Raw genomic sequence first — 25,808 nt, 5'->3', positions numbered from 1 at the left:
AGATAACAGTAACGCTAAAATTGCTGCTTAGAAATTATCAGGTGATAGATTTACCCTTTCAGGCTTCCAAATTATGGATTTTTCTTTGTTGTAAGATTGGAGTTACCTGGCTTCACTTAGAGTCTAACTCTTCTAACAGGAGGCAAGCAAGAATTTCAGAGTACTGCTTTTGTTCACTCATTTTTTAAGAAGCAACTAAGAAATAGGGATTATAGCAAGGGGTTTTCTTAAAGTAACGACAGTAATTTTATTTGTCCTCCATTCTCCGGGGTCTTTTGTGAGGAGAAAATCTGGAAATATGTCTGGAATCATTATTACTTCACAAATTGAGAAATTCATAACCATACCAGAGCTATTTGGAACTTATGGCTTCTCCACATCACAAGTCCCATAACATGGGTGAATCCAGCTAGCTGCAGCACAGAATCTTTTTTTACATAGAAGTGCTTTCCTGTGTCACAACAGAGGGGAGTCATGGCCTGTAAGCTGTCATTTCTCCTAGAAAAAGAGGCACAACAGTGGGTTGCATCTGTCATTTTTTGGAACCTTTATCTCACTGGTACATATTCTCTTGAATCTTGAAGAAACAAATATGATCCGATACAACAAACATGAACAACCTCTGCATGTAGGTGAGGGCCCAAAACCTATTTTCTCTTCATAGGCGGAGTTCTGAATAGCAGGGAGAGGGAGTGAAATGCAGGCAAGGACCATTTTAAAGAAACTTTCCACCCTTAGCCTTGCTAATTTTTTCCTACCCTCAACCTGCAGTGTGAATTTCTGTATCCTAGTGGTTAAATGAGGAAAAGAACTGAAGGTGAAATAGAAAGTTTGAGGTATCCAGTTCATGACAGAGTTGAAGTGCATAGCAGAAAATGGGCTGACTGTCCTGAGTCCTACCACCAGTCCTGGCATTTTGTATTGAATATATTTTCCCTCAAGTCTAAACATTCTTATTGCTGTCATTTTTCTTCCAATTATGTAAACTTCCTGTTGCTCTGCACATGCTGTCTCCAGCTTTACTGCAGGGCTGGACTTTTCAGTGGCACACTTTTTGCAGCCTTGAACTGGCTTCCAAGCCATGACAGGAATCAGTCACCTGTTGTAAAGGCAGCAGGACCACCCTCAGATACGCACAACAAGAAGGTGTTACAAAAAAATAAAAAAAAAAAAAAAAAAAGAAAAGAGTTCCTCACCCATATTTGAAGATACAGGCTCACAGGAAAACTCCACAAAGGAGGGAACTCTGACAAGAGAGCCTTCCTTAGTGGCAGTCAGCCCTTAAAATGAGGACTAAGGGGGGTAGAGCCAGGCTCCAGCCTATTTGATCATACAGGTGACCAAAGCACAGGCCTTCACCTGTGCTTCCAGGGCTGATCAGGTCTTCTCTCCAGGTGCTCAATCAGTGATTCAGGCCATGACTCAGCAGTTCCTATATATCTGTCCTGTTTCCAGTCTGGGTAAAGCCAATGCTTAAACTGAGTGTTTAATTCTTTTATAAGTCTTGCCACATCTCCCCATGTCTTTGTCTGCAGTCCAGCCCAGAAAATGGAGAAAAACACCTGCATCATAAGTCACCTTGTGGGAGACACACAGCCCTGCTTTGGGATGCCTGTCACAAGCCCCACACATCTTGGTGAAGATTCTGCTCTAGACTTTGTGCAGGTAGCTGAAACATGCTCAGAGGACAGTCAGAGAGATCCCTGTCTTTGATGACTTGGCAGTCCTATTTGGCCACAAGGCACACACAAAAAAACACAGAGTTCCTATTGGTCAGTTTTAATATTTCAGGAAAATAGACTTTTTGTCCTTTGTTGTCTCCACGGGAACAGACAATCTCTGCAGTCGCTGTGACCATCACTCCTCTCGTCACTCCTGTTAACAGCTACTACATGGAGATGAGAAGCAAAGAGAAAATATTTGAAAATAACCTCCTGAGCTGTTAGCTTCTTAAATGCTGGAACTATGCCTGGTCTCTTATTAAAAGTCAGGAGACTAGAATGATCCAGTTGAGTGACTGTTCAACGTTTTTCAGCATTTTTCTCCCAAACCAGGAAAATCATGGTTAGAAGTACCTGGGCAAAATAATTCCTTCAAATCTGTTCTGTGTTTGCATAGAGTGCAAAACTCTAGCCTGCCAGTAGCAGACATGCACCGGAAAAACCCCTCAAGGCAGAGTTTGTACTTTGCAGCTGTGATCATCACACAAGCTTCAGTCAAAGGCAAGGAGGGACTGGGATAAGTTCAACACTTTGTCTGCTGTACAACATAATAGTTGCTTTCAAAGAGCTTTGCTAAAAACAGTGGGCAAGGATGTACTGCTGAGTAGGGGTGATGGGCTACAGTCTTAATTACACTGCATTACTGTGTGGAGACTGCTTCAAAGCAGGCTGATGGAACAGGAGCTTGCATAAAGGACACAAGCAATAAAAAAATGTGCAGTTGCAACTTACGACCCAAAACTGCCTGGGCCTTCCTCAGTGGAAAACTGGAAACTCCCACCGTGCTCTATGGGATGATGTCAGGATACAGCATGTTCTATGCCAAAATTCTGCTTTGTCCTTCCAGGAGGGATAGTTCCAGACCTGTCCTCACCTCAGGCTGCTACTGACAATCCATTCCCTTTCCAACTGCCAGTTATGTCATCCCACAACAAAAAATATTACATTGTCCCAGCTTCAGCTTGTTCCTTTCATTTCCCAAGTCCCTGTTTCCTACCCTGCAATGAGTGTAGCAGGTACTCAGGAGGGAATGGAATCTCTTTGTTAACTCTGCCTTCTCATTCCATGTGATGCAGTCACTATGCTTAGTCTTTCCTTCCCCACTCCCATTTTGAGGCCACCAGAGTCTTTCAGCTGTCTCTCTGGCTACAGAATTGTCCTTAGCCTAGTTCTAGATGCTCTGTTACAGACAACTGCTTATTCCTCATTTTTTCTGGATATGTACTCTCCACTTCTTAACCACTTCCCGGTTCAGATTGCTTATATTCTTCCCAGACATTCTCTTCTCTCTCTCACTCAAAACCCACCATTTCATGATGACACTTTTTGAATCACACAGGGACTTGCTGCCTACCTCAGCTACAGACAGCACTGTACATAGCCAAGGCTTGCTCCTCTGCAAAAGGAAATGAGGAAGACAATTACACAAATGTACATGCGCACAAGGAATAGTGCTCAACGACTTTGCTTGGACACAGCTAGAGAACTAGGAATTCAGCTTCCAAATACAGAGTAGGAAGGAAATTGGCAACCCACCTGGCTGGTAGTAATCATAGATTTTGATGATGGTTGGTTTCAGATTCTTCATCTTAATTATTTGTTCCAGTTGCAGAATCAAAGTCTGAGACTCATCACTAAGCTAGTGGAAGGAGGAAGGAAGAAGTCAGTGAATCTTCATCTTCCTAAGCTTGAATTCTTTCCTGTACAAAATCTCACTCATCCATTCAAGATTCAGGATTTTGGAAATGGAGTGCGTGAGGAAAACCAAACAAAATAGGCAAGCTTCCTCTCACCACAGTTTTATCAGTGTTCTCTACCACGGCCTTGGGTTTCTCATATAGTTCCTTGTCCTCTGGCCTGCTCTCAGTATGCCAAAAACTAATGCTGTCATTTTCATTTACCTTGTCCAGATAAATGTAGATGACATCAGCTTTCACTTCTACTTTCTTAATGATGGTTTTGCGCTCCAGCTGGGACAGGAAACAACAAAGAAATTTGTGAGCATTTCCCTTATGGAGTGCTGATCTGAGGAACTGTTGTCCATGTTCTGTATGCGTGGACATAACGTGGAACTGGACTCTGAGTGGGACTATGTCTTTTGCACACACAGGGGTTTTTTGGCTCTATCTTCAGTGGTCCCTCCTGGGGAATCTCCTGCAAGCTTCATCTCAGGGGTGAACTACGCTGTTCCTACTCAGAGGAACTTCTCATTCTGGGGACAAAAGGCAGTGCATTGTATATAGGACTGATCATTAAGCATGCACCAGTAAAGGCTGTTGTTATCTTATCTCACTAATAACTAGAATGCTCTTAAATACCTGTCTGGGGTTTGTGTGAATAATTCAGCATTCAATTTCATAGATGAACTGGGAAAAAAACGTATCTTACTGGCTAGAACTAAAGCCTCTCTAAGAAATCTTTCTTCAAAAATTCTCACAAATGAATGCTGGCATTTAGTAATCCAACAGCATATTATTTTGGTCCAGAATAGTGTCAGTGGAAGAAGGCGAACCACCTCTTGTAGAAGAAAGCGAACCTCTTGTAATAGACCCTTGCAGGACATGTATTGAAATGAATGTCTTTGGTTCAGTGTCAGTAGCAAAGGGTGCCCTACTAATGTAGTTACCTCATAGCCTGAAATAAATAGTTCCTAATAGCAGCAAACATGTGGGACATGTTTACCAGAGGCACTTTTATTTTTATTCCATACCCCTTACCAACTTCCTGGATCCTGGAGCTAGGACAAATCCAGACAACAAGGAGACTTCCATGATCACCATGTTGGATGTGCCTCTGCTGCCAGTGTAGCTGAAGAACATCAAACAGTCAGAGGGTCTGATTTAGGGAGAGCAGAATCCTCCCAACTCCCTCTCTACCACCACATCTTGCATGTAGGATCCTAAGCCAGGAAGCCTATCTGGGACTGAGACAAAGGCATCTATTTCTCTTCCCATCCCGTCCACCTGCCAGCTTCACCCTCTCCCCTGCCTGTGTCCAGTCCCTCCATTGCAGCTCTGAGGCTTTTCCAGCTGCAGACTGCAAGCATGTGTCTTACTGGAGGAAGAAATAGTTATTAGGGTTACCTGGCAAGAATGTGGACGGTGAGAACATGCATATTGGCCTGGCTACAATTGGCCAGCTCTGTGTTGACATGCAGACTGAAGGTTATGGAGGTTTGTGGAGTTGGCTCATAGTACCTCAGCACTGTCTGTGAGGTGGGGTAAAAGACAGACCAGGAATGATCTCATGAAATGAGAAGAGACAGAATTCCCCACCTCTCTCCCACATTCACCTCACCTCCTTACCCGAGCAAACACACAGCTTCTGCCTTGGACCTGCACCAAGAACTGCCCTGGGATCTCTGTCAGTTCTGCATGCTGCACAAGGAGACGTTTCTGGCGAGTGACTTGGAATGTCTTTCCAAAATCCCTCTGTGACTTCACCTTCACAAGTGCTTGGCCTGATGTGCTGAACATCCTTGCTGCATATTTTGCTAAGGCTTGCAGAGCAACAACTGTGTCCTAGGAAGGGAGAAACAGTCACTTCCCTGAAAGTATTATCTCTAGTGAGGCCAGATCAGAACAGGAAGACCTTAAGAAGGCTTGCCCTGTCAACTTCAAGTGGAAAAGTAGATGAATCCACATGGAGCTACTTGTTACCTGAGTGGAGGCAAAGCCTCCATAGGCATTCTGCTGCTGGGTCAGCCACACCACAATACCAGCTGCAGTTTTCATATCCCTTGCATTTAGTTGTGGCTTGGAAAGGTATGCCAGGAGTACATAGGCTGTCAATTCTATGTCCACTGACTGGGTACTATGCCAGAAGTCGGTGGAAGCTGGGGAGCTTGTTTTGGGACTCCAGTGTATTTGCCCTCCTACAGAAGGAAAAGGAGAGGCTGTCTGAAATGAAAGAAACAGAGGGTTCTAGAAACAGGAAATAAAACTCTAACCCCATCTCCTCCCACAAGAGGATTTTTAAGTTCTCCAGGCGGAGGAAAAAAATTCTGGTAAGTTACCCTTTATAGCTTCCTAAATAATATGTTGCATTTAACGTGATTCAGTTACAACACAAATGCAAGTGTAGCAGGTGTATTTTTTTTCCCTCATTAAGCCTCTTCCATAGGTTAGCATATTTGGTTATAAACTCCAGGCAAGCAAAATGCACAGACACACTACTCCAGATCCTAGCAACTGAACAAGAGGTATTGCCCCAACAGTCAGCACCTGACTTGATGGCCTGTTCCTCCAACTTGTACAGTAGCTCCTGGGTTATCTCATAGTCTCCAGCCAGGGCAAAAGCATAGGCCAGCACAGCTTCTGTGTATGTGTTGGTGATGTTGTGAACTGCATGCTGTAGGCAGTGGAAGATAGTCCGCATCAACTTGCCCTGCATTCATAGAAGAGACATATGCCAAACTCTGAGGTACAAAGAAAGTGTCAGACTCTTTCTGGTGGTTGTTCCAGGGAGCCAGACTTTATCTTTAAAGTGTGGCTCCAGCAAAACCCACTAAACTACCACTCTCTCTCGAGGAAAAAGAAAGTAGTTCAATCCCATTGTGCACTGGAAACCATAGCCACCAAACATTATTGCTTTATGCTAATGTTACAGTGCTGTCTCTTAGAAGGAGTTAACAATTTCACCAAACACTGGGACCCTCTTAGCAGCACCTGATCTGTTTATGGTCTGCAGGAGCCCAGGGTTTTGACGTTTTTCTCCACTGCAGGGAGCAGGCACAGGAGAGAAAAGGACAACAGCAAGTAGCAGGGCTCTGCTCACCTTCAGTGGCTGACCCAGCTCCAGCAGTGCTGCAGCAACATATGCTCCCAAAGAGATTTCATTATCCAAGCTGCCCTGTGGAGGGAATCCATCACCAGATATCACACATAGGGGACAAACCGTGAGGAGCCATCAATTGCCAGAGATACTCTGCAGGTGAGAGATTTCATCTAGGTGGAGACACACCACTACACCTGGAGCTTCTCATTAAGCATGGATTCCACAGCTCTCACATGTGTTCTCCCAGACTGTGCCAAGACCTGAAGCACCTTTCACTCTCTAAGTAGCGTTTGAAGGGCTCAGAAAGTGACTTCCAAGAAGAAGCATTTCTTATGCTTTCCCTGCCTCAAACCCTGTTCTCTTTCAGACTGGTTGCATGATTTGTGGAAGTGACTTTCCAGGATCCCACAACCCTTTGCCACCACAATATTTGTTCCACCATTCCCCAGCTGTGCTTCCTGACTTGGCTCTCATTTACCTTCAGAGAGGAATGAAAGAGATTTCCTTTGGTGGCAAAGCAGCCACTGGGGAGCTGGTTTTGCTCTAGCCAGCGCAGGGCATCCTGGATATTCTTGTCATCTATATAGATATATTTCTTGGCTTGGCCAAAACTCTTGGCTACAAAAGCTGTCAGCCTAGGAAGAGGATGAGTTGTGAGAGAAATAGAAACACAAAAACACAAAAAGAAAGACTAATGCTTCCCGAGGCATTTGATTTTTCCTGAGGCCTTCTGATACACTGTAGGTGCTTAAAAAATGTCTCTTTCACAGGAAAAGCAAGCTAAAAGTGAAAAGTAACTCCTCTCCCTCACCCTTGGTTCACGCAGTCATGCATGTACTATTGCATTACTCATTCATTTCACAAATGAAAAATCTCTGGCCTTCTACTTTTACCTCTTGCACCTCATCTCCCTTGAGTACGCAGAGACAATACTGAATCTCCATTCCTTTCACTTCTCCCAGCCCAGCCATCACAATGACAGTGGAATTCTTTGAAACTCTCATAAGTAACTCCCTCACTGGGAAAACAATTTCTCATTGCCTTTCCCTGATGCTTCTCCAGTCAGAATGCACCCCTCTTGGCTGCTTGGGCATCACAGGAAGAACCTGATGCTGTGTTTGGGTCCACAGAGAAAAAAAGGGATCTCCTGCCCCCTGAGATGATACCTTCGTGTTCCACTTTCCCAGCAGCTCTGCTGCCCTGCCTGACTCCTTTTTAAAGTGTCTCAAATCCCTCAATCTGTCTCCAAAACAGAGAACACACATCCTACCAGCCATTCACAGGCACATTAACTGCCCTGGCCCAGACAGTACAAATTATGAACAAGAATTATTCCCAGTGCTTACCAAGTGTTCCCTTCCCCATCCTGCTGCCCAAAGACACTGTAGGACCCATCTCTATGCCTATAAAGAAGCTGTGTCTGGTAGCCTGGGGAGATGGGAACAAGGATTAATAAAGCATAGTAATTCAGAAAGGCCAGCGCTGACAGAATGACTGGCAGGGAGAAAGCTGTTAGTACATTGGACATGGGGGACATTGGTGAATCTATTGTACTTGCCTTTGTGCAAGAAGCTGGTTGCTCTCTCTTTGATCACAGGGGTCAGCTGCCTTGTCTTCTCCAGGTACTGCAGCACATAGACAATGGGAGTAAACAGAACCATATTCTGCTCCCCACATCCATGGGGCATCTGCACCAGACGGTCCAGGTTCTGTAGTGGCAGTCCCATGAGGTCACCTGTGCAACAGTATAAGAAAGAAGGCAAATTTAAGTAAAATTTGAGATAATCTTCAACTAGGAATTTGATAATAGTGTGTTATCTCAGCAAAGAAGGAAAATACTAGAAAAGGGAAAGAAAAAATTGAGTGCAGAATGAAGCAAGATGACTATTCTGCATCTGCTCTTTCTTGGGAGGATGTGACACAGGACAACTCCTCTATGGAGTTCTCACTGAACTTTTTCAGTGTGAAGTGCTCCAACCATAGCAGGTGCTGTTGTAAAATACTATGAGCAGGGCTAAAATTACTCAGGCAATGCCATACAGACATACAGGTATAGAAGCTCTTAGACAAAGTTTTAGATGACTTGGGTTTTTAGGTAGCCTATTCTACCTGGCCATGTTTTGAACATCAAAATATCACTAAGCCAGTAGTGGTGCTAGTCAGATGGCATGAAAGTGTCTGTGTGTCCCTCAAACAGTGAGAAAATTCTTGTGTTTTATTCCCTTATTTGAGGAATTATGCCAGGCCTAGCTTAATACCAGTTCTGTCATTGGTGAAGGAGTCAAGTCAAAGAAGCATAATGAATGGTAGGTATGTCTGGTCCCAGTAGTCTCTCCCAATAACTCTTCTGCAGCTTAGCAATGCTGAGAAAGATTTCTCCTCTCTAGTAGCTTTTACTATTGCTGTGAAACTTAATGGAGAATAAGATAGTTTTGAATTTTAAAGATAGTATCTACAAAAACTAGCCAGACTCTCAAAGTCACAGAAAATTAGTTTTCCAGGCTCTGCTCCAAAGTCCTTGCCAGAAAAAAATGAGGATTATTCTTCTCTGCAAATTAGTTTTCCCATGAAAATCGAAGAGCTAATAAACATACAGAAAACCTGGTGTTGTCTGATCTTACAAAGCAGTGAAACTTAGTGTCTTCTCTTTTGAGCAGCATCATTTCAAATGGATACCCTAACATTGTTACCAAGTTAGACCTTGCTCTTCTGTAATAGCAGTCAGTGAGCTACTTGACTTACTTGAGATGGAAACTGATGCACTGGCAGATCCCTTTACTACATTATCAGGGAGGTGAATCAGCACAGGTTCTTCAGCCATGTTTCCTGATAACAGGGAAAAGGTTCAGTATGAAAAATCAAATCTAAAGTCCCTAATCTGACAAGCAACACTGGAACAGATAAATGGAACATTGCCTATATCCTGTTTATGCAGAGTGCTCTCTATAGGCTGTCCCAGTCATCACTCCATTGCTTGGAAACTTCTGATTAGAAATAACTTGAGAGGTGCTGGACAGGATGAGAGATCACCGAGCTTCGCAACTCAGTTTGCCATCCTTCACAAGTTCCACACAGATCACAGCTGATCATTACTAGCTGGGGACATCCTAGAGGGACTTGCAGTGCTGCAGGATGATATGGCAGGAGCTCCTCATTTACTGATTATCATGCTTCAGGAACATCCAGGAGTTCAGTGGGAAAGGAGGCAACACAGCACAAATTTGCCACCTCAGGGGCAAATTCAACAGGGAAGCAAGTGTAGAAGTAATATTTCCTGTCCTTTTCTGTCCTAATAAGAAATGAAATTTCCTATGTGAAAATATTCTTTCATCAGCTCTCCCGCAGTTCAGTCCTGTTCTCAAGTCAATTTCTTTTCAGTCTGCAGGACCCATTCAACCTGTCTACATACCTCCTCTTGGGCACAAAAGGGAGCTGTAAGACTTCTCCACTAGCACACCTTCTGGCTGCCAGGGCAAAAATAAAGGCATGAGATGTAAGGAACAAGATAATGCACAAAATTCCCAAGCAGCAGAAAAATTGGAGAGCAGTTTTAGGTCTGAATTGAGGGGTCTGTCCACAAGCTGTTAAGGACTCCATCCTCCTCACCTTTGGCAGGGCTGCACTGAAAGTGTCTGATTAAGAAATCAAAAGTAAGCCCACAAGACAGGACTCTCTTCTCAGTGCGTGTATGCAAAAATTAATGAACAGCAGATGATTGAACACAAAGGGAAGGCAAGAAACACAGTTTGGCATACAAATGCAGCTCAAGAAAGAGTAATGCAAAGAGGGAATAGGCTTGACTGGGTCCTGGGGAAAACAAAGCAAACTAAAGACCAGGCTGGGGAAAAAAAAAAGAAAAAGAAAAAAAAAAAAAAGAAAAAAAAAAAAAGAAAAAAAAAAAGAAAAAAAAAAGGAGAGAAAACTGCTTAGCACAGCTCAACCTCCCTTCACTCATGCAAAGATAGTCTGGAAGAGAAACGAATCCACTCTCATACTGACCCGAACCAGCAAGTGTTTGATCAGAGCATGCCTCCGCCTCATGGTAGCTGGCAAGGGCTTCCTTCCCCCACAGCGTGGTGTTGTGTCCAGTACTTCAGTCCTGATTGTGATATTCAGAGTCCCTAGCAAATAAATTGAGCAGAGCTTGTTTCATATGTCTGTAGGCAAACTTTAACTAAAAGTGGTCTCAGGTCTGGAAGGAAGCCTGTCCACATAGTCTTAGTGGCTTAACAGGCAAAGAAGAGCCAGTCAGTGCTGACAGCTTGTTCAGACAGCTTAAGTATGAAGGTAATGCCTCACCAACAGTGACTGTAATCCAATACATGTGACTGTAGTGTAAGAAAGTTCAACTCCTTGGTCTCCAGTGATGCCTTCCCATTTCATATGAAGTATAGCACCACACTGGGTTCCCCCACTCCAGTCTGTGAAGCCTCTTTCTCCCCAGCTGCTCCTACATCTCTCTCCCTAGGAATCCTCTGTGTCACCCATTCAGTTCCTGCCCTCTTCTAAGAGCCTGTCTAAGACAGGAAAAAGAAAGCAAGTACAGTGGCTTGCATTCTTGTACTACTAAAGATAAACTGAAGGTTCTGCCAGCTTTTCTGGATCTCCCACCCCCCCTTTCACTTCAGTTTTAAGGTTCCCAATCACTACTCCCATTTTTCCTTCCACACCCAGCTGGATTGCTGTCACATTCCATGTGAAGGTCTTGGACTCTTCCACACACAAGCACTCTCTGTTCCTGCAGGTCTGGCAGTCCTCCACCTGGAAGTCCAGCAATTTATCTAGGGCCACATGTATCTGAAAGAGCGATGATACAGGAGAATGACTGAGCAGCTCTGGAAAGATGAGGTGGTACATGTTCCGTAAAAATGGAGGGCTTGATAGACCTGTCCCATACAGTATTTCCTGTGGCACAGGCACATTACCTGTAGGCATTGCTGTAGGTAGTTGAAGACAGTAGCCTTCAGCATGAAAGTCTCTCCTCGGATCACAGAATATGGCAGTGTCACATCCACAAAGACAGGCTGGACTGTTCTGAGACTTGTGGTTGGAGCAAGGCCAAATGTCCTCCCAGACAAGCAGAACATCTTGACTTTCCACTTCGTGACAGCATCAGGTGTCATGACTGGAATGCTCCTGCTGCCATTGGAACTGAGAAGAGGAGAGCACTTGCATAAATAAATTTGTCCCATCTTGAGTTAGGGGATGAAGGGTAAACATGGGCCAGCTGTAAAGGAAGACAAGACAAAAGAATGTAGCAAGCAGAATGTGCAGTAAATAAGGGTTAACAATTGCATAGGAATGTGAGTAAAGAGAGGATAAGATAAGGGTTAACTATTGCATAGAAATGCAGGTAAGCAGGATGTGAGGCCAGATAAGAAAAGAACATCTTGAAACTCCATTGTAAACTTAAAGAGAACATCACACAAGGAACAGGTCTGATCGGATTATTTCGGTTGAAGACAATGAGCCTTCATCCCATGACCACCAGAAGAAGACCCCCACGGAGCACGTGCAAGAGGGAGGGCCTGTATGCTGGTGGGTTCTCGGAAATGTAATGAATAAGTATATGAATTCCAGGAAAAACACTGATTATGTATTAGTTCAGCCTGTATCTGTACCACGCTTTTGTCCTACGGGGTGCGAGTTCGGAGGAGCTATCCCCCTTGCACCCAGTTTGGCGCCAAATGCTGAATAAAACATACCTGCTTTATAACCTAACTCTGGGTTATAGAGTTTGATTCCATAAATCAATCTCGCTGCAATGGGAAGAGCTCAAAGGTCTCAGATGAGGGATGCAGTACAGATACTCAGTCTCAGATCAACCTCTGCTCTGTCATAAGTTACTTCCCCTCCAATGGCTCAGAGCAATGTAGCTCTCTGAATCTATTCCCAGAAGTCGTATTTCCTTCTTAAATGCTGTTAGCAATGATGTTATATTCTTTTCCCAAACAACACACTGACCAGCATTCCAGCTCTGTACACTCAAGTCAACAGAATGGTGTTTTGGAAAGCAGCAGCACCACATTCCCCTGACTGCTGATTAGTCCTAATGCAAGCACTGTGGCAACAAAGACTACATATTTAACTGATGCACCCACCAAATCGTGAAGTCTAAGTGGAGTGTTCACTAGTGTGTGAGAGGATACTCAGTATTTTGATCATGAGAAGCACTGGTCTTTTCTAAGAATGTATGGAGCTCTGCTCCTCAAAGACCACTAGTCCTTCATTTGGATGCACTGTAAGTTTAGGGAAGAGCCATAAAATTCATACAGAGACCTCTCTTCACACCTGTGAGTGCTGTTTTGAATGGATACAAGTTAATAACGAGGGTTCATTCTTCCATCTGATTGTGAAGTCTGGCATGACTTACCCAACGAAGAAGAGATTCCAGATCCAAGTTTCAGGCAAAGAGTTCTGAAATCTTCCTTGGGTTGTAAACTGGGGTTGTTCCTTAGTAATTCTTTGATCTTCCATAGAAGATACCCCTGAAAGAAAAACTAAAGTTCTCCACTACAGCAGGAATTCAGAGATGAGACCTATTAATGACAGACAGTCAAGCACTGGGGCAAGAGGCAAAGTAAGTGAAAAGAGTCAGACAGAAACTGACACAAGAGAGTGAGATGACTTGGTAGGAAAGGGAAAATAGGAAGAGGAGGAAAAATGGTAACGGAAGAATCAGTGGCAGTATCATATCCAATGAGGCATGAGTATTGCTCATTGAAACTGCTGGCAGGTCTAGAAGTTTACAGAGATTTGGCTAGACAAAACCCTTGCTGACATGATCAAAAGTTGCTGCTAAAAAATTAATGAATCTCTAGAGGGCCCTTTCAACCAACATTACCATAGAATCAAAAAATCATAGAATAGCTGAGATTGGAGGGGAACTTAAAGATCATCTAGTTCCAATCTCCCTGCCATGGACAAGTTGCCAGCCACTAGATCAGGTTACCCGGTATCCCACACAACCTGGCCTTGAATGCCTCCAGAGATGGGGCATCCACAACCTCTCTGGGAAACCTGTTCCAGTGCTTCATCACCCTCTGAGTATAAAAATGCTTCCTAATATCTAACCTACATCTTCCCTCTTTTAGTTTAAAGCCATTCTCCCTTGTCCTACCACTATCAGACCATGTAAAAATAGGTTCCTCTCCTGCTTATAAGCTACTTTCAAGTACTGGAAGTCCACAATTATGTCTTCCTGGAGCCTTCTCTTCTCCAGGACAAACAAGCCAAACTCTCTCAACCTTCCTTCATAAGTGATGTATTCCATTTCTCTGATCATCTTCATGGCTCTCTTCTGAATTTCCAACAGCTCTGCATCCTTTGAAAACTGGAGTCCTCGGGCTTGGATGTAGTACTCCAGTTAAAGCCCCATGAGGGCAAAGTAGAGGGGAACAATCACCTCCCTCTCCTTACTGGTTACTCCTCTTTTGATGCACCCCAGGATATACTTGGCCTTCAGGGCTGCAGGTGCAGGCTGCTGGCTCATGTCCAGCTTTTTGTTGACCAGGATACCGAAGTCCTTCTCCACAGAACTACTCTCAACAATTTCTCCCAATCTGTACTTTTATCTGGGATTTAAGTCAAGTGCAACACCTTGCACTCGGTTTTGTTAAACCTCATTAAATTCTCATGTGCCCTCTTCTTGAGCTTGTCCAAGTCCCCTGGATAACATCTCTCCCTTCTTTTGTGTCAGCTACATCACTTATCCTAGTGTCATCTGCAAACTTGATGAGGGTGCACTCAATCCCACTGTCCATCATAAAGACACTGAAGAGCACTGGACATGAGTCAAAGTCCTATGGAACATCACTTATCACTGGCTGCAACCTGGACATAGAGCCATTGACTGTAACCCTCTGACTGTGACCATCCAACCAATTATTTTTACACCTAATAGTCTAGCTTTCAAATATTTATATCTCCAATTGAGAGATAAGGATGTGGTATGGGACTTGACCAAAGTCTGCAAACAAGTCTAGGTAGATGACATCAGTTGCAACCTTTCTTTGTCCACTGCTGCCATCACTCCACCATAGAAGGCCACTGGATTGTTCTTGCCTGGTCTGATCTGCCCTTGGTGATGCCATCCTATCAGTCTTGGATCACTTTCTCAACTCACACATGCCTTAACGTGTCTTCCAGGAGGATCTGCTCCATGATATTCTCAGGCACAGAGGTGAGGATCACTGGCCTGCAGTTCCCTGAGTCTTCTTTTTTTCCCTTTCTTCAATATGAGAGAAATGTTCCCTTTTTCCAGCCACTGGGGACTTCACCTGACGGTCACGAATTTTAAAATATGATGGACAGTGGCTTGACAACCACATCAGTCGGTTCCTTTAGAACTCTGGGATGCATGTCATCTGGCCCCATAGATTTATACACATTCAGCCTCATGAGGTAGTCTCAGATTTGCTCCAGTCTTATAGTGGGAGGAATTTTGCTCTCTTCACTCCTGCCTGGAAGTTCAGGCAGAGGAAGTTCACACAAGAGGCATAGGAAGCCTGCCATGCAATGAAGACTGAGGCAAAGAACTCATTAAGAACTTCAGTCCTCTGCATATTTGAGGAGGCCAGCTTTCCCTTTTTGTTTATCAGAGAGGGTACACTCTCCTTTGTCTGTCTCTTCTTCCCAGTGTAGAATCTCCTCTTGTCATTTTTCACATCCCTTACCATGTTAAATTCTGTCTGTGTGCTGGCTTTCCTGATCACATCCCTGCATATCTGGACAACATCCCTATATTCTTCCCAGGCCACCCCTCCTTGCTTCCACTGCTTATACTTTTCCTTTTTTTGCCCTGAACAAGACCAGCAGGTCCTTGTTCAGTAATGCTGGTTTCCTGCTTTATTTCTTACTCTGGGGGACAGAGAGCTCTTGTGCTCTTAGAAAGGTGAGTGTAAGTGTTTAATTCTGTGCAGAACACTATTCCTGTTTGTTTGCAGAAAACTCACAGCCCTTTGCAAACAACTGTAGTTTAAATATCAACAGGCAGATGAGTTAGTTTGGGAATATTATTTTGTGCAAATTGAGAGACAGAAGAAGGAAACAACAGCCCTCATAGCCATGGCTGGGGTCAAGCCAGGCCACAGCACAGCCTAGTATAATCACTAGGAAACACTTCCAGATCTTAGTCTGTGCTCAGGCTTGTCTGTATCAGGAAATGGAGCATCATCCTTTAACGTCAGAGAACACACAGATAGTGACATATTTCAAATGTTTTTTTTGCTTGTTTGTTTGTTTTTATAGTAACTTAGGCATTCCTACTGAGGGTTGATAGGCCTGGCAGTGAGGCTGTGACAGCATCATTCATACTCCTCACCACTGGCAAACTCCAGTGATCAGACAGCTTGTGTACCTATGTGACCTCAGACCCCAGCACAAGGGTAGGCAGAAAGTACAGCTCACCCATGGTTGGCTTCCTCTCTGCCTGCTGAGTGCACTGAGTTGGCTTCTTGATTGCAAGGTTTGAGAAGACTTTCAGACCCATGTCCTGTTGGAAGAAGAAGGAGGGCAACGGAAATAGAAAAGCAGGTGTGAGTGGGGAAGAGCAGCACTGCTCCTCAAAATGACTCTGAAAATCATCACAGCTAGGAAAGCCAGTTTCCCAGGCAGCTAGAAGTAGCACTTGCCCAGACAGACACCATGCTGAGGAAGTAAGGTTCAGCTGCCCCAGTCCCTTCTTTTACTAAACAAGTACCTCTGTTCTGTGGGACAGACAGTTACCTTGCTCCTCTTAACACATTTCCATTGCCAGTGCCACTTCCCTTCCCCTCATGTGCACCAGAGGGAATAGCTGGAATTAAATCTGCCACCTGAAACACAGGCTGTGATGAAAAGCTTCCTCCCTCATTCTTCCTCTAAAGCTGTGACAATATGCATATCCACAAACACAGGAATAACTCCTGTGCTGTAAAAGAGCCTGCTAGGATGTGGCTAAAAGAGAACAGGATCTGATCCTCATGTCCAAGGCCAAATGGCACTGCTAGTCTTGTATTCACACAGCTTAAGTCTAGTCATTTCTATTTGTAATCTCTAATTTCTATTTGTAATCTCTAGAGGACATCTACCTTGAAGAAAGCAGATTTACCTTGGAAGAGTCCAAAACACTATTAGAGAGAAGGCTAATGACTTGGTCATGTAAACAATCTGTTGGTTGGGACCATTCCCTGTCTGTCTCTTCTCTACTAATGCAAACAAACGTTACACATGCCCATGACCTCATTCCTAAATCCATAAATCTGGTTTCTGCCAGATCAGGACCTTATCAACTTTCTTTTTGCATCAGTGCGGGGAAATAAAGGTGCTCAAACTAATAATGGTATCTCACATCTCTTGAGAAAGCACAGCTATGTCAGGACAGAATGCAACAGTTGCTTGGAGAAGGCAAGGTTTTATCAGATTTCTTGGGAAGAATAATGTATCAGATGAACATAGTTTTGGTAGCCCTGGGAAAATATACAGTTGATTACCCAGAAGAGGTTGAAAATATCAGGCTGAAAGGGATGCTGTGGTTTTCCTTGGCGCCAAGATGACATGAACTGGGGCTGAAAACAGTGATCTGAATGCTCTTCAACTTGGGCAGGGTATCCATGTCTGTAGATAGCAGGGAACAAGCCATATACCTAGAGAAACTCGCAGGCAGGGAAGAATCAGGCAATGAGCAGATAGCTCCAGATGCTTCACTCCATCCTCCTCCCCAGCACACATGCTGCCATCTGTCAAGGCAGATCCTGCTTCCTACTCTAACTTCTCTACACAATCATCCATTAGCCTCCAGTTCCCTTTGCCACAGTCCCTGCCTATCTCTCTTAGCTCACACATCACTCCTGCTTTTATTTTTTGGCTAGTTGCACTCACCTTTTGGCTTGTCAGCTCGTTCTCCGGTCTCATGAGGAGCACGTTTTCATCCACTGCCTGTACTGCACACATGGAGCCAGGGGCTGCCTCAAGTTGGAGCTGCACTATTGACCCTGTGTGGCTTTCTTTAGTTGGGAAATCTACCTTGACCTTGAGCAACACACCACAAAAAGAAGCATGAAAAAGAGAGTAAGAAAGATGAGGAGGCTGACGGATACGTGGCACAGCTCTCCCTCAGCTTTAGGTGTGAGTCTCACCTGGTTTTGAAAGCACAAGGCAACATCAAAACGGATGCTATCAGCTGTCACTCCTCCATTAGGGAAGACAGTATACACCACTAAGCAAGGTGAAGGGGTGAAGTCAGCAGTGAAGGTCAGCAGGATAGAGAAAGAGCCTTTCAGCACTGAGGAAATAAAACCAAAGTGTTGCTCTGTTTGCCCTCTCCCTCCACTTTCTAACCCCATGAACTCCATCTCTTCAGTTTTTCCCAGTCTCTCCTCCCTTCATTAATTCTTTTTCTGCTGTTTCTCCTCTCCAAGATGGTACAATTACTTCCTCCATCTCCCTCTGTCCTATTCTCTGACAGCCCAGGAGCTGTAGTTTCAGGCAGTTCAAGAGAAACTCCAGCACCTTTCACCATCTGACCTAGAAACCCAACAGGCCAAACTGTTTCCTGTAGGTCAGCCAGGCCACTGCAGACTTACTGTTCAGCTTTCCAACCTGAACACTTCTCCAACCTCTGTTGACAATGCCAGCCTTTCCAGTGACCTGAAGGGTGAGAACACTGAATGAGGAGATTGCTGTTTGAAACCAGGGCAAACTTACGCTCAATCTGTGTGCATTTTGCACTGTTAAGCAACCACAGGAATGAACTGTTGGTCCAATTCATCTTCATATTTCAGGCTTGGCAGATTTACAGGTACCACAGTGGGAGAGAAAAAGAAGCTTTTATAGATGAGATTCTGGTGTGATCTGTCCAGGTAGTGGATTCACTGAATAAAAGAGAGTGAGAGCTAAGGTATTTCCACTCTAGCAGGCATGTTTCCAAACTAGAAGCCATTTCCACTGAGCAGCTGCTTGATAACCAACTTGAAAAGTGATCCTTCCATCCAGTTTTCAAAGAGAGAAGAGTATGAGAACAGATTCTGCTTAAAACATTTCCATCTCCCATTGCAAAATGGGCTGAAGATAAGGGTACAGTGAGTTGCAAAGGTCTCCTCCCATCCATGCAGGAGGGATGTCTGAGCTCTGCACGTGTGTAGAGTTCCCCCATGAACAAGCCCATATTGTCATCACTTTAGGGATGATTTAAATTACACACATAATACTTCACTATGGTCTGGTCTCATAGGCGCTATCTTCCCCCATCTAGTTTCTTGTCTACCTTACTCACGTAATATGCAAAATCAACGCGGTTGGTGTCTTCTCCCACATCAGCCCTACTGAGTGTGAAGGTCACCTGGACACTCTGCTTCAGCCCACAGGGCAGTTTCCCTGTGAGTGGGTGTATTTTCAGGAAGCTCTTGGTTGTGACGTGGAAGGGCTGCAGATGATGGTAGGCATTTATATAATTGATACTAGTTTTCCAAGGTTTTTGCGTGACATTCTCCAGCGTGAATCTTCCCTGGGATGGAAACAGAGATGTACAGAAATCAGGACACAGGACACATACTTCAAAGCTCTGTTAAGATGCCCTTCATTCAGTTTGGAAAAGTCTTATCATTGTTTTCTTATAGCTCTGTACTGGCAGAGCTGTGTGGGGAGCACAGGATTGAACTGGCAGGGGACTGCAGGGCAGGAGTGGAAGTACTAACCACAAGGTTTATCATTTTCCTGTATACAGAGGTGGAATTTACCTCCAAGGAGACTGAGGAGGTGTTCCAGGCAGTTGTGTCCAGGTTGAATGATGCTCTTCCACTGCTGTCTGTGATGTAAGTTTTAATAAGCTGACGCCTCATGAACTTTATAATGAGATTAACTTTTCTGTTTTTCATACTATTTCCATAGTGGTCCTGAAGCTTAATCTGGTGAGAATAGGGAAGACAGAAAAGCCAAGTTCAGATGTGTGTTTCAGTGTCATACCTCAAACTTTCCTTCCCACACATGCCTTCCTGTTTTGGTGGCATTGGCTTCAATCTGACTCCAAGATAGGAAATCTGTAAAACCCCCTTATCTTTGAAGATAAGTTGAGGCTGATTTAAAATTATCTTCTCCAAAAAGAGCATGTGACTAGAGCATGAGGAATTCAGGCCCTAGCCAACAGCTGAGAAATACTTGCAAAAATCATTCACTAATCCTAGCAGAAGCCACAGATGTAATCACATGAGAGAACCTGAAATGCAGAAACTGGAGCTATACTGCACCATCAAGTAACATCACACACTGTAAGATAAGCTACTCTAAGGAACAGAAAATGGTCTGGGTCAGGAAAATTTGCTGACACTAAATTCAATTGTAAATAACGGGAAGGGAAGAAGCAAGGGAAAAGTCACCTTCCCCTTGAAGGGTACTCCAGGGATATAGTAAGCATTTGGTGTCTCAAACACAACACTTGCAGCTGTCCTGGAAATGACAATTTGGCTGGATGTGTTGATTTGGACTCCTGTTGGAAGGTAGAGAAGCAAGATCAGTATCGGAAATGACCACCTAGTTTAATCTTACTTTGTTATTCCCAGGACTGCCGATCGGAATGCCTCAGGCTTCCTTCCTAAATTAGCACATTTCAAGGTGTACAGGCTGTTCCTGCGGTAGTTTTGTGTGGGTGTTCCAAAGCTGTGAAGGATCACATGCCCAGCCACACCTCACCTGCCTGCTGCTGGACAGACCAAGTTCCTCAAGCATGTGCACCCTTTGAGTCTTCTAGTGGCCCCAACACATCGCAGTACAGGAGGAGGTATGCCTCCTCTGATGCTTAATCTCCAGGAAAGGACCCTCTCATCCTTGTACAATCTCTGCTTCAGACGATTGTAAGCTTCTGGGTACCTGTGCCTTCCTCCAGGAGAGAAGCTTCTGCATAGATTTTGCTGTCTTCCTCACTGGGAGACAGATTAAATACTGTTGTGCTTACTGAAGATGTGAAGCAACCCTTTCTTGCTGTCTGCAATGGGAAAAAGTAGATATAATTGGAGGCTGGGGAGAAGGGAAGGAATCAAAAGTACACAACATTAGACATTCTGCCATAATTGTTGATTGCAGTAAGTAAGAATGTGGACTCATATACACTGATACCATTTTTAATTTAGTATCTTAATGTTATATGCATGAATATGTGTAATTCATATCGTAGAAATATAAACAGATCACTTATCACAGCTACATTAAAGTTACAATGTTGGTAACTTTCCAGCTTTAGTAGGAAACTCAAGGCTGCACTAACTGGATCACAAAGTAAGTATACAAGCATTTTAAGAGACTTGACTGAGAGAACTGAAGAAATAAAATGAATCTGCAGAATAAAAGTATTTGTTCTCAAACCTGGAAGGTTACAACTACCATAACATATCATAATGACAAATCATAAAGCATGAAAAGTACTAATCATTTATGCAGAAGGGAAGGATCCAACTGTAACATACTCTTTTTAGGGATGGAAAAAATGAAAGAATATTAAAAAAATAAATTAAAAAAAGGTAAAAAGAAGTGTCTGTGTGAATTGGCTATTGAAATAACCTTGTCTACACCTGTGCATAGGCATTTTTGTGCAGCTCCAGGGAGGGTGCACCATAATGTTGTATTTTTGTATCTGAAAAAGTTCTATTAATTGATGTTTCTTACACTGTGTCTATTCCTGGCTAGTTATACTTCTTTACAAAAAAGAACAAATTTTCTTTTTCTTTTCTTCAAGTTTTGTCTTGTGAAATTCCTCTTTTCTGTTCCCTATACCTATAATAAAAATAACAAAGAATTTCTAGCAATAAAAGCCTGTCTGTTGGCCTGGATTACAATAATTGCATTAATTGAATAAAAATGATTACTTATTAGCCTACAGATACATTATAGGGGTTGGCAAACCTCCCTTAAGTAGCAATTCATTCTGTTCTCACAGCCCTTGACACATGGTCCTATGTGATAGTCCTCCAGTACCCATATATCTTCCAGGATCATACTCACCAGACCGCTGTATTCTCTACAGATATCTTTGCTGACATCTTGAGGACACCCCTTTGCTTTCTGGCACAAAGTCACCCACACAGTTCCTTTCACCGCTTTCCCATAACTGTACCTGCAGGGAGAACACCACATGAGCTGCCATGCAGAGAACTGCTGTATGGTTTGCTGAGCATATTATTCCACACAGGTGGACATCCTGACATAGGTCTTAATGTAGTTTGTAAGCAAACAAGAACAAGTGAAAATACAGCAGTACGTATAGCTGGGAAGTATAAGATGGTCAGAAATGGAGCCTAGGCAGGAGAGCGACCACACTTTCCAATGCTCTCCCACTTCTGGGTGCTTAGTGTCCTGGAATTGCAGGCAGAATCAAAGAGCTGATCTAAGCTGATGTGTCCACACAGCACCCAGTAGTTACAGATCAGATATACAAGAAGCAGAAGCTTGTTTCCCCATAAACATCAACAAGATGGTGTGAGAGTGTATGGGAACTGCTGAGTCGTGGCCTGAAACACTGATCGAGCACCTGGGAAAAGGACTGAGTCAGCTCTGAGAGCACAGGTGAAGGCTGAGTCAGCTGTGTGAGTGGAAGGGGTGGAGCCTGGCTGCACCTCTTTTAGACCTTGTTTAAGCAGTGGCCCCCTCTGGGGAAAGATCTCTTTATGGAAATTTCTCTTTGGTGAAGCTTTCTCCTGCAAATGTAGACTCTTCTGGTATGGATGAGTTATCTTCTTTTCCTTTGTAGCACTTTTCTGTTGTGCTGGTTCTTCTGTCATCACACCTTTGTTGTAATACCTTTCCCATTGTATTGATCTGTCTATTGCTGCAGATAGTAGTAGAATTTCACAGAATGTTCCTTCCTGGTGTTGGCCTTACAAAGACAGTTTGAGTGTTTCTACCCCTCCCTCTCCCCACCCTAGTGCATGCATCCTATCCAGCACATCCACCAGAAGCATTTTTCACTGTCACACTGAGTACTACATCGCTGTAAATCAAGAGGTGATGGAATGGTTGGTAGAACAAATGTAAAACTCATACTCAGTGGCTTGAAAATCTATTGTTTGTTCAGCAAACTGACTTTCTACGTGTCTGTTAACAGGTCTGTTTAGTTGCAGATGTGGAAGACTTTCTGCAGCAGTATCTGCCAGAGCCTTCCATGTACCAGTAAGCTTTCCTTGCAATCTCTTTCCTTCCTTTCCAGGGCTTTGGTTGAAAGACAGCTCTGATATGCTGAAGCTTTGTGATCTTATAGTAAAAGCTGTTAGAAGCTTCACTGGCACCTGTCTATCTGGGACCTGTATTTAAGCTCCAGACTGTGAGCTACACTGTAGGCATGCCTATACCAAGCCATACACCTCACTGTTCCTCAGCCTGACTCATTGACCTGACTTGCAAGATTGACCTCAGACTTTTCTCCTCACTATGGGCTTATTTCATAATCTCAACTCTTGTTTTCATTATCAGACCTGCTGTCATTTTTGTTGCTCAGCCACAGCAGAACCTAGACCTCATCAGTGTGGACTTTTCTGCTGCTTGTCCTGTTTCCCTTCCTTTCCTTGTCTGTATTCTCGTCTTTTTACAGTAGTGTTTCCTGACTGTACCAGTGACAGGAGAACGTTCAAAAACCACCCTGAGGATGCAGAGCACTGTACTGTTTTCCACTAGTGCTTCATATGCTCTTATGATAAACGTCCCAATTAATAAGAAATTATGCCAGTCCATTAACAAAAAGGCAGCAATAATTTCAAGACAATGCAGCCCCAAATATGGTTCAGATCACCTCTTTTGTCTGTCCAAGAAGTGTTTTCTAGAACATTCTTTCTTCCTTCATGCTCATATATTCTGAGGCGGAAGACCTCTGCTTTACATTCCCATATGTTCAGTTTTTGCTAGTGATTGCAGAATGAGAAAAATCTACCCATTGCTCTGAAGGAGGAAATATTTCATGCTGCTAAACTTAATACTATATTCTAAAGAAACATCAGCTCCTGATCCTGTAGCTCAACAGATCGGTTCCATATCAAATATGCATGTTTCCCCACATCATATCTTTCATGGTCAGACACATGCAGCTTCCAGTACAGGCTATCTCCTGACTATAACAAGTCTGACTATAGCTGGATGGTCTCTCCCAGGTGTGGGTCATGAACATATTTCCCAAATAAGAACTCTACAGTTTGACTCTTGCACTAATTATGATTTCTTTTTTTTCCAAAAAAAAAAAAAAAAAAAAGGTCGTGTTTGGCTCTTCCTGAGCCACTTCTCTTTCTTGGATTCAAGAGAGGGAACAGTCATGATTTCCCTTCTCCAGAATTGCCTCCTCACCTGCCACACACACTCAGAAGGAAAGTTTTATCTGAAGCATAAATCCGAGCTGGTCCTTTGAAGAAAACATCAAACTTTTTCAACACTGGAACAAAAAAACAGAGTTACTTCATCAAAGGCAGTAGTCTACCTAAACGTGAGATCATTAATGGGAAGAGTGTATTATCATAAGACTGCAGTCCCATGGAGGAACGTGTTTAGGAGAGGAAAGCAAGGATTAACTAAAACCAGGGAAACTAAAGGAAGAATCCCTTTTTTTCTTTTTTTTTTTTTTCCTCATAATATATTAAGAGTCACAGTGGTTTTAGGTGTACTTTCACTCTGTGCTATCCTACTTGTTACTATATATCCTCTTCAGGAATCTGCAGTACAACATCCTTTGTTGGCATTTCTGATATTGTCCACTGGTGAATTATTCTATAGATTTCTGTTGAATCTTAGATAGTAAATCTTAGTTTACTGTGTTTGTCTATAATATTGTTATACAGACAGAAATAAGCATTTTTTCCATACAGTTCCTTGTTCTCTGTACTGCATCTTACCGTGATCTTCCACCTGAAAAGTACTGGACACATTTGGGTTTGCTACGTTGATTGTGTAAGTCCCCACAAAGACTTCAGAAGCTAACGGGAAAGAAAGATCTGCCATGCCCTGTTTTGGTCTCACATCCAGCCATTGGCCAATGCGATTTTGACGTGGGTCCTGCAATGGGAGGAAAGGAAATGAGGTAGTCACTAATGCCTTTCTATACCAAAGCCCGCTGGATTCAAAGTTTGAAAGATTTCAGAGTCTTTCACAGGCCATGCTAGTTTTCTACAAAAGGTACAGAAGCAACCCAAACACCGGAACTCCAACAGCGATGAGCCCAACGCACCAAGGGTTACCTGCTCTGTACTGCCTTTGAAAAAGAAAGTATAAAAGGTCTTGACAACTAGACTTTATAGCCTTATGTAAAGATAAGCATTAAGAGTTAGCTAAAGTCTATCCGGAGTTCTAAATGCAGAAAGGAATGTAGGCTGAATGATTTAGCTCTTCAGTTCTTGCTACAAGGTATGTGGACAGGGTGCATATGTGCTCTGTCTTACATATTAAGATAATGGCCTAGATACCCATCTTGAAGTACCCTCCTTCTTCGTAACACCTGGGGAGTCTGACATACCCACCTGGACTTCCACCTTGGAGTACTGCAAAGCAAACAGACATCAGTATCAGAATCCGGTGTGATGTAAAAACCTGTCTACAAACCTATCCACTTAGCCTATGTACTACTTCAACACTGCCATTCCCAAACACTGCATACAAGCAGCTTGATCCTACAAGGTTTTGAAATAAGGATAAAACGTAACAGGAAAAGCTGTGCTTTTGAGTTTTCTTTTCTTATTCCTAAATTTTTAAGATGCACTTTGATAGATGTATTCAAGTTTAATTCTGTGACCCTGGAAGCTGTAGTTCACTATAAAGAAAGGAGAAAAGTAAAGAGACTTACCAACACGATCACTCTAAGTTCATGAGTATTAAAAGGCATCCATTTTGTAATACAGTTTCTCACAAATAGAAAACTGCATTGTCTATAAATGAATAAACTCCACATTTTCCTCTAAAGCCCCTGGCCTAGCAGTTAAGGCTTGGAGATATGTCCTGCTGCTAACTCTAGCTGGCAGTAATAGGCAGGCACAAAGAAAGGCATTCTATGTCTATTAACATTAACTCTGTTCTTATACCACAGCTATCAGCCAGGAAGCAGGCAGAAGGGAGAATGGAGCATAAGTGGACTGGAAAAAGAAACCTGTCTGTGAAGAGAAGGCCATGTTTGATTCAGGTTATTCATCATTCTAAGCTTTCATGCAAGTTATGATAGGCAGTTTTGTTTTCTCAGGAAGAAAAAAAAATACAGGTTAACTATTTACATAGTAGTTGAATATAATGTCAGTGCTAAAATAAGACATGAGTCAACAGCACCTGTGTTATCACCAATCCATCTAATTCACAAATGAGATATTATGGCTTTAATGCTGC

General features: G+C 43.3%; 1 protein-coding gene and 1 long non-coding RNA gene across 2 annotated transcripts; one reads left to right on the top strand and one right to left on the bottom strand.

The window, feature by feature from the left end:
* Positions 1-1,775: 1,775 nt before the first annotated feature.
* Positions 1,776-21,933, bottom strand: LOC128089914 (alpha-2-macroglobulin-like protein 1). Its single transcript, XM_052701777.1, has 28 exons — positions 21,468-21,933; positions 20,340-20,454; positions 19,850-19,959; positions 19,214-19,381; positions 18,751-18,981; positions 18,062-18,125; positions 17,615-17,760; positions 17,358-17,507; positions 16,970-17,122; positions 15,906-15,990; positions 12,871-12,985; positions 11,423-11,648; positions 11,168-11,294; positions 10,497-10,618; positions 9,907-9,961; positions 9,240-9,323; positions 8,056-8,232; positions 7,844-7,925; positions 6,976-7,132; positions 6,498-6,572; positions 5,945-6,107; positions 5,381-5,595; positions 5,027-5,242; positions 4,805-4,929; positions 4,439-4,529; positions 3,623-3,691; positions 3,258-3,360; positions 1,776-3,117 (listed from the first exon to the last, which is right to left on the bottom strand). The coding sequence occupies exons 1-28, from the start codon at positions 21,597-21,599 to the stop codon at positions 3,077-3,079; spliced, it is 3,597 nt and encodes a 1,198-aa protein (XP_052557737.1). The 5' UTR covers positions 21,600-21,933; the 3' UTR covers positions 1,776-3,076.
* Positions 21,934-22,113: 180 nt separating this feature from the next.
* Positions 22,114-24,196, top strand: LOC128089917 (uncharacterized). Its single transcript, XR_008210716.1, has 3 exons — positions 22,114-22,180; positions 22,567-22,631; positions 23,779-24,196. It is a non-coding gene; the product is annotated as an uncharacterized LOC128089917 (long non-coding RNA).
* The last annotated feature ends 1,612 nt before the right edge of the window (positions 24,197-25,808 follow it).

The sequence above is a fragment of the Tympanuchus pallidicinctus genome, unplaced genomic scaffold (assembly GCF_026119805.1).
Source record: "Tympanuchus pallidicinctus isolate F22 unplaced genomic scaffold, pur_lepc_1.0 scaffold40, whole genome shotgun sequence".
NCBI lineage: Eukaryota > Metazoa > Chordata > Aves > Galliformes > Phasianidae > Tympanuchus > Tympanuchus pallidicinctus.
The sequence above is the reverse complement of the archived record's forward strand: the minus strand, read 5'-3'. Positions and strand labels throughout refer to the sequence as shown.

Bases quoted from the DNA above. Each gene is read 5' to 3' on its own strand.
- LOC128089914 (XM_052701777.1), bottom strand. From the start codon at position 21,599: ATGTGGTGTTCTCCCTGCAGGTACAGTTATGGGAAAGCGGTGAAAGGA. The intron at 11,295-11,422 runs GTAATGTGCCTG...TCGCTCTTTCAG, and splicing joins ACCTACAGCAATGCCTACAG to ATACATGTGGCCCTAGATAA. The intron at 4,930-5,026 runs GTAAGGAGGTGA...CCCACCTCACAG, and splicing joins GAAGCTGTGTGTTTGCTCGG to ACAGTGCTGAGGTACTATGA.